The 9,144-nt window shown below is 38.8% G+C and overlaps 1 protein-coding gene across 5 annotated transcripts in view; it reads left to right on the forward strand.

Annotated features, from left to right (window-relative positions):
* ube2t (ubiquitin-conjugating enzyme E2T (putative)) overlaps nucleotides 1-5,510 on the forward strand; it is a 51,642-nt gene extending 46,132 nt beyond the window's left edge. For all 5 annotated transcript variants that reach the window (XM_078546675.1, XM_078546676.1, XM_078546672.1 and 2 more), the window contains 2 exons: nucleotides 2,038-2,127; nucleotides 5,219-5,510. In XM_078546675.1, the coding sequence (XP_078402801.1) occupies nucleotides 2,038-2,127; nucleotides 5,219-5,338 (210 nt within the window). In that variant the 3' untranslated portion in view covers nucleotides 5,339-5,510. The remainder of the gene's footprint in view (nucleotides 1-2,037; nucleotides 2,128-5,218) is intronic.
* The last annotated feature ends 3,634 nt before the right edge of the window (nucleotides 5,511-9,144 follow it).

Below are 9,144 nucleotides of genomic sequence, written 5' to 3' on the forward strand. Positions count from 1 at the left end.
GTGCAGCTCCAACAATACTCAAGCTTGACACCATCCAAGGCAAAGCAACCCACTTGACTGGCACCCCATCCACCAACCTAAACATTCACTCCCTCCACCATTGATGCACAGTGGCAGCAGTGTCTAACATCTACAAGTTGCACTGCAGCAACTCACCAAGTCTCCTTTGACATCACCTTCTAAACCCACGACCTACTATCTAGAAGGACATGGGCAGCAGATGCATGGGAACACCACCACCTGTAAATTGCTCTCCAACCTACACACCATCCTGACTTGGAACTATACCACCATTCCTTCACCGTCAGTGTCGAAACCCTGGAACTCCCTCCCTAACAGCACTGTGGGTGTATCACACCACAGGGACTGCAGCGGTTCGAGAAGGCAGCACACCACCACCACCTGAAGGACAATTTGGGATGGGCAATAAATGCTGGCCTAGTCAGCAACGTCCAAATCCCGTGAAAGAATAAACAAAAAGTTTCAGATGTACTACCTCCTTTTATATTCATCATTTAAATCAAAAGATAGTTAAGGCTTTCTAAAATAGTTATCCATTTCATTCCAGTTGAGAAGATTTTTAAAATTGCTGGAAGATATGTGTAAATGGGTCAGCCATGAATAGTTATGCTTGAGTAAAATACTGGTGGAACAGTTCCTGCAAGGTTGTTGCATCAGAATTTCATAATGAACTTTGAAAACACATGCAGAGAACTGCATACATTTGCACATAGGAAAATAATTTCACAAGTATCACTATTACCTTTTCAATAAACATGAAGTTATAAGTCTGAGTTCCTTTGAAAATTAGCTTATTCACAATTGTCAGTGTACGTGCCTGAGTATTCCCTTGAACATAATTAAGTTATGAAACCTAACTTTCATAAATTCTTTCTTATTTGAAAATGGTTCTAAAAAGGGATAATTTTATACATTTTGATTAGCTTAATGAAATGTTACAAATTGCTGGCATGTTTGCGATTCTTAATTTTCAAGTTGTGTTAATAGCTTTGGGAAAAGTAGTGTGACACGAGTAGAAGTGTTGCACTGTTTGCTCTGCTCCAGGGTGTTTGCCAATTTCATGTGTCACAGAGGACCTCTAGTGCTACAAACTGATATTACACAGACCTGTGCAAAATAAGTACTTGAAGGTTTTGGTGCTATGTCCTAAGTATTGTGTCAAAGAACAGCTGACTACAATTTACTCCTGATAGCACAAGATACAAATTTGAATTTGAAAAATTGAGTTCATGTTAAGCAGTATAAATGGCAGTGGTCAAAAGGATGCAAGATTCTATGTAATTCCTACAAATTCATTTTGTAGCACTAAATTTCCACTGCTACATGTTGCTTAATTTAAATTTAGCGATACGAAAAGTAAATTATGGAATAACTTGAAATGTGAACTGTTTGGGATGGGGGGGGTAAATATTTTGAGCCCAGTCAATGTTAGTGAATTTAATTAACGATAAGATTTCATAGTCACTTAATTTGTTTTCCTCCTTTGCCCACACTGAAATATAACTAATCATCTCCAGAAATGTTTTATTATTTGAAAAAAATATTTTGAGGTGATAAAATATTTTGGACGACTTCACAAATTGTTAACCTTTCCTTTTTCAGATCTTTACAACTTTAGTCATTACAAGAAATTGTAAGCTATTTCATTGATCTTTAATGGATGCTGATCTAGTTGGTATCTGTGTAAGCATTTCCATTATATTCAAAGTTACATTTTATTAAAAAGAAATTTACCTTCATACTGTAGTTGGAACTTGAGGATTGTATTTACTGAGTAAAGGGTATGGAGTTACTTATTCTGATTGCAAACAGTCTTATTTGGTTATATTCTCTTCTGCTTCCCACCAGTGTTTTTATGATTGGTGGAGAGAAACAGTAAGCTAAAACTCAGCAACAGGCAAAGATCCCTGTTTGGATTGAACATGTTTCTGTACTCTTTTCACTTATACTACAAATTACTAAAATATATTCTGAAGATAGAATTAATCACTTAATATAGTTATCTTCTTGTTTTAGTCATCTGAATTCAAATACAACAGGCAGTCTTTTCTGGAAAATGCAAAACAATGGACGTTAAAACATGCAACACAAACAAAAAAGGACGAGGTATGTTTAAACTTACTCAATTTGCAGAGAAATGGGGGTGAACTTATAAATTTATATTTCTGTCGTATCAGCTAAAGTAGAGGTGGCTACATGGTTGGTATCCATGTTCCTGAATTTGTGGAGGGTGAGAAATCAGCCAGCGTTCCCCTTCCTGATTTACATCTATTGACCTTGGCTGAAAAGTGTCTATGTGTAGATGTTGGGCAAGGGCATGATCAGGCTAATCTTTAGTGCCTTGCATGATTGAATAGCTTACCATTTGACTATCAAGTCGAACACACAAAGAATGGCTACATGAACAAATTAATAGCAATAAATGCTGATTCCTGTAGAACTGTTGACAACCTTCAGGGTGCAGGAGAGAGATGTTGACAACGAAAGAGTAAAATAAACAAATTTTTATAAAGTTCTTATGGCTCACAGTTATAGTCGAGAAAACCGTGAAGAAAATCATGGAGCGTTCCGTTTGTTAAAGCACCATTTACCTTTGTGCTGATTTTTTGCAACTGTATATTGTGAATCTGGTGCTGGTATTTGATATCTGCCGAGTTCTAAACAATTTGACTAATTTTGTTGGTTTCAACAGGATCTCAAAGCTGAGAGAGAAACTTCTCTTCACTTAAATTTATGTAACCACTCTCCACTGACCCCACCAACACACATTCTCAATAAAAGCCCAGCAGATTCATGCTAGCAAATATTGATCTAAATCTTGCTGGAAAAATAACTCTGTTCATAAAGCTTGTTATTATTAATGCATAAATGAGCTAGCAAGTTCAATGGATTGAGAAATGCTGTCAGTTACAAATCTTCAGAACTTGCTGGTACTCTGCCGTTTGCTTTGCAGAAATGGCATCTTGCCCTTCACCCCTGTTACTTTTAAGAACTTTAATTGCCCATTAAACTTGCTGCAGGAAGTCAGGGCTGGTAGTTACCCTTTTTGTGAACATATGTACATAAATTAAGAGCAGGAGTAGGCTATTCGGCCACTCAGGCTTGCCATTCAGTTAGAACAGCTATTCTGATTGTGACCTCAACTCCATATTCTGCCTACCCTGATAACTTTTGACTCCCTTGTTAGTCAAGAATCTATATACCTCTGCCTTAAAAATATTCAATAACCCTGTCTCCAATGTTTCCTGGGAAAGAGAATTCCAAAGACTCACGACCCTCAGAGAAAAAATTTCTTCTCATCTCCGTCTTAAATTGGAAACCCTTATTTTTAAACTATGTTCCCTAGTTCTAGTCTGTCCCACAAGGGGAAACATGCTTTCAGAATTCCCCCGTCAGTTCCCCTCAGGATCTTATGTTTCAATAACCTTTTCATATATGATAACTGTTAATGCTATCCAAACAACCTTCTGGCCAAGAAAGGGACCTATTTAATCTTGCATTTATACTTGTATTGGAGGTGGTACAGCGAACCTTCACTAGATTGGTCCCTGGGATGAGATGATTGTTGTATGATGAGAAAATTGGGCCTATATTCTCTGCAGTTTAGAGAATGAGAGGTGACCTCATTGAAACATTCAAGATCTTGTGGCGGCTTGATAGGACGCTGAAAGAATGTTACCGCAGGTCGGGAAATCTAAAACATGGGGACACAGTCTCAGGATAAGGGGCTGATCACTTAGGACTGAGATGAGGAGAAATTAAGACTGCTGGAAAAACTCAGCAGGTCTGACTCACTTCCCTGACACATCAAAAATCTGTCCATCCCAGCCTTAAACGTATTCAATGATAGAGTATCCACCATCTCCTGGGGAAGAGAATTCCAAAGATTCACAACCCTTTGAGTGAAGTAATTTCTCCTCATAAATAAAAGCAAAATACTGCGAGTGCTGGAAATCTGAAACAAAAACTGCTGGAAAAACTCAGGAGGTCTGACAGCATTTGTGGAGAGAAAGACAGTGTTAACGTTTCAAGTCTGTATGAAGAGTTTAAGGCTGGCATGGACAGATTTTTGATGTGTCAGGGAATCGAGGGATATGAGGAGTGGGTGGCAAAATGGAAGTCCAAGATCAGCCATGATCATATTGACTGGCAGAGCAGGCTCGACCAATCTATCGAGCTGTCCGGTTTAAATTTCAAACAATGCTTGACAGTTAACTGTCAGTCACCATTAACTGGTGCATTCTCCATGGCAATGCCTTTACCAGTCAGAGTCCACTTTCCAACGAACCAGAGAAGGTTTACCAGACTAATACCTGGAATGGGCAGTTTGTCTTATAAGGAAAGGTTGGACAGGCTAGGCTTGTCTGGAGGTTAGAAGAGTAGAGGTAAATTGATTGAAACATGTAAGATCTTGAGGAGACTTGACAGGGTGGATGTGGATGTGTTTCCTCTTGTAGGAGAATCTAGAACTAGGGGTCACTTTAAAATTAAGGGGTCACCCACTTAAAACGGAGATGAGGCGAATTTTTTTCTGAGGGTCTTGAGTCTTTGGACCTCTGCTTTGACTACCTTTACAGGAAGAGAATCTTTGAATATTTTTAAGGCAGCATGGATAGATTCTTGGTGAGCAAAGGGTTGATAGGTTATCAAGGGTAGACAGGATGCACATTTGAGGTTACTATCAGATCAGCCATGATCTTATTAAATGGCAGAGCAGGCTTGAGTGGCCAAATGGCCTATTCCTGTTCCTTGTTCATATATTGTCTACTCCTAATTTTTGTGTTCTGTTCAGTCTCCTGTATGCAATAAAGTATGAGATTTTTAAAAAAAAATCTTTCTATAGTGTACCTGATTGGACTCAAATTCAACATCCTTCTCTGTTCCTCTGGTTGTCTCAGTCCCAAGATCTGGATGGAATTGACTGTGAATGATGGGCTGTTCAATTTTTATGTGACTCAGAGCATCTCTACACAAGCATAACCTATTTGTATATTGTATGACATGTGTATGAGTGCAGCAGAGGTCTGGATTTTTGTAAGCAATATAGCAGCATATATTGGGTGACAACCTATTTGGAAAGTAGTGCTGTGTTATGTCTCACTTTACATTAGTGCCCAAATATGAGACAATCAGACTAAATGAGAAGTGTAACTTTGGGTCCAAGTAAATGACTTGAAACTTCTCTTTCTTGTTTTAGAAGTCTAACTGCCTTAAAGAGAATCAGAGCCAGGTTGAAGAAGCTGTGACTAAGAATGCCCCAGTATTGAGGAAAAGGTCTGCCTGTGATTCTGAAAACGGCAAAAAGTTTTGTTTATAAATAGTGTTGTAATTTTGTATTTATATCTTAATTTTTAATGTTTTTGTAATTAATCTGTAAAGTTGTTACATACATGGTTCAATAAAATATAGCTGCTGGCTATGGCAGTAAATCACCCGTGAAGTTCTTGCACAGAAAGCAGGAGATGAATAAATGATGTTTTTCTCTCTTCGGCTGCTGCCTGACCTCAGTATTTCCAACATTGTGTGTTTTTATTTCTGATTTTGTGTTAAGCTGGATGGGTGCTTATCAGCCAGTGTGGACATAATGGGCTGAATGGCCTCCTGTGCTTTAAATTTCTATGATTCTATATAGAGGTGCTCTCCAATTTTTTTTAAAATTGATTTTAAAAAAAAAGCCACCATTGGGAGACTGGGGTTACCCCATCACAGGGCAGTTGGTGGCTACAGTTGAGGTCAGCCAGACACACAGGGCCTCTTAGTTTGTCTGGAGCTCTGCTTTGCCACCAAGAGGCCATCTCCAGGCAACTACACTGATCCTCGATGTCTCTGAACCTCGAAACGGAATAGAAAGTTCCAGTCAGTCTCTGACAATAGGACTTAGGTCATTGCCAAAGCTGTGGGCATGTAACCCTACCACCCCAGCCCCCCTTCCCCAAAAATAAGTTGGCCTAGGAGTGGAATGGAGTTGGGGGAGTACTGTGTCAGCTGGCAGCACAAAATTCCACACCTGCCATCTGCTCACCCTCATTGTAGCCTAAAAATTCAGCTGTTAAGCCTACTTCCCACCATGAACCTCTAGATCCTTTAAAATAGACTTACTGTACTTTGAAGAGTATAAAAACATTGAGGGCAGAAATGCCCCACTGAGATTCCCAAAGCCCAAGAACCAGCATAGATCAGAAGCAGCAGAGATGAAGTTGCAGATAGGTGGTGATTGACAGCAGGCCCAAGGCTCACTGAGGCAGCCGGAGCTGCTGTATGGAGGGGCAAAGGAGATACTGAAAGAAAAAAGTTGATCAAATTTTATTTTCAAATTATGTCAAGATTTAAAAACCAACTCGGTAAGGAGTGGCAGTGCCACCTACTCAGGAGAAATATAACTAGGTACACAAATATATAGTATTAACTTGTGCCTCCATTTTCTCTCAGTTGTTAACCAAAGGAAACTACTAAAAAACATTTTGATGGTTTCAGTTGAAGTTGACATCCTTTAGTGCATAATGTAGATTGGATCAAAAAATCCAATTTTGCAGCAATCCCACGAGAATTAATTTGCCAGCCATCCAGCAGAACAAAGCATTCATGAAATCAGCGAAAGCCTCACTAAATAATTTTACAAATAAAACATATCTGGCAAAAAATTAAAACCATATGTGGCATAATAGAATGCATGTCAAGCTAGCAATGTACTAAGTAAAATAAACTACTTCATATGCTGTTTTTACTCTGCTGATCCCTTCTGTCTGCCAATGAAATAACCTGATGTTAATCTAAATGCACAACTACTGACTCAGAAACTGAATAAAACTAGAAAGCAGAGCAAAAACTGAATTGAAGGGACCTCAGGAAGGATTCATTGTAGAAAAGATCGAGGAGGAATTTAATAGTGGATTGAAATCCAATGTAATAACTCAAAAATGTGACTCAATCAATTAAAAGTGGTATCCTCATATCCAAGGTCATTATCTGCCAGTTCAAATGACTGCTTAAACCACAGACATCTTATGAAATTCAAATTTGCAATAAAACAGGAAATAATGACACTGGATTTTTCAAATTAAGCTGCTTACCAGGACATTCAGTAGTTAAACTTTGTTTCACCATGAAGAGAACGAAGGAGCAAATTTCAGAACAAAGAATCTGCAAAGTTTTTTAAAGCATCAAAGGAATCCGTCAGTAAAGTTTGCAGTGGACTGATAATTACGCTGTAAGATTCTCTAGGAGAAGTGGCCTTGTATTAAGATGTAAGAGCAAATCTATATCAGAAGCACCAGCAAAGCCTTATCAGTATGAGTGAAGAGCTATGAAATTAGGTTGAGAACTCTGCAATGGTAGGGGATATTTCCTGGAAAAACAATGGCCCCAAAATTCAGCTGTAGCACTATACCTAAACAGTAACCTAACTCCAGTGGGCTCAGTTCTAGAGGACACTAGTTATGATTATGTCCAATAGTGCCCTCCAGAACTGACTCCACTGAAGTTGGCTTGCTGTTTAAGTATAGTGCTACAGCTGACTCACAAGAACTTGCATTTTTATAGAACCCTTTACAGTGGAATATCTCAAGGTGATTTATGGGAATGTTACCGAGCAAAATTGGATACTGAGCCACGAGATGTTAGGACAGGTGACCAAAACGTTGGCCAAAGATTAGATTTTAAGGAGCATCTTAAAGAAGGAAATGGGGTGGAGCATTTTAGGGAAGATATTCCAGAGCTTATGACATAGACAGCTGAGGCACAGTTAATGGTGGAGCAATGAAAATTGGGGCTGCACAAAAGGCCAGAAGTGTAAAATGACAGATCTTGCCGGGGTGGGGGGTGGAATATAGGGCTGAAGGAGGGTAGAGATTGGGAGAAGTAGGAGTCATGAAGGAATTTGAAAACCATGATGAAAATTTTAAAGTATTGCAAGACCGGGAGCCAACGTAGGTAGCGAGCGAGAGAATGTGTGATGGTGAAACAGGACTTGGGATGAGTTAGGATGTAGATGCAGAGTTTAGTTTGAGCTCAAGTTTATAGAGAAGTAATGAAGAATGTTCAGGAGATGTGAAGTGCAGTCAAAATGCATAACATGATCAAATGACCATTAATTAATTTTTAAAGGATTAGCCTTGCAGATATTCCTGGAATAAATACTTAGTGGCAGATGATACAAAAGTTGGCATTTTCTATTATGACATGTAAGTTAACCAGCTTATAACAGTCCTTCAACCTTTTTAAAAACCCTTTCCTTCAGCATGCTGGAGCTGATTTAACATCAGGCCTTTGTCAGATGTGATTTTATTACAAAGCACAATGCCTCTATGTGTTGTTCCTCATCTGATAGTATTGCTAAGCAAAGCCCTCCTCGCCCTTGTTAGCATACATAAGAGTCAGAATCATTGTAGCTGCCACCTTTGGAGAGTTTTTTAAATCTGATGTTGGAATTATTGTTCCGTTCTTGTGGGAAACTGGCTTCAATGCCTTTCCTCTTATCCAGTTGCTCATGGTAGAAGGTTTAAAAAATGTTGCAATGGGATAGAAAATTACTTCACAAAGTTATTGTTGCAATGATTTATGTGTGATAGAGGAGAAATCAAAACCAAGCACGGTCATTGCAATTGAGGCACTGCTAAGCATACCAAAGATCTTGGATAAGTTGCAAGACAATTATGCAAGTTCTTACCAATGCAGCACTTGCAATTGAGTCTTTCTTTGAAAACGAATGTGGCAAAATGAGAGCTATAGTGTTTAGTATGCTTGAAGAAACTTAAACTGATTTGAAACTATCCAATGAAATCTGCACTAATGAAAAGTTTATTTCATGTTGATCAGCTTGCTGCTTCCTTTCATTGGGCTATATCTTGCTGGAAAAACAATAGCATGTTAATGAAGTAGACCATAACTAGTGTGAAAATCAGCCAGCAATTTCAGTAGGTGAAACATGAATTGGAAACCTACAGAACTTTGTATCTTTTTATTCTTTCATGGGGTGCGAGCATTGCTAGCAAGGCCAGTATTTATTGCCCATCCCTAATTGCCTTTGAGAAGGTTGTGGTGAGCTGCCATCTTGAACTGCTGTAGTCCATGTGGTGTAGGTACATCCACAGGGAGTAGGTTGACTTATGATACTCTGCCACTTGC

This window comes from Cetorhinus maximus, chromosome 8 (assembly GCF_964194155.1).
Source record: "Cetorhinus maximus chromosome 8, sCetMax3.hap1.1, whole genome shotgun sequence".
Classification (NCBI taxonomy): domain Eukaryota; kingdom Metazoa; phylum Chordata; class Chondrichthyes; order Lamniformes; family Cetorhinidae; genus Cetorhinus; species Cetorhinus maximus.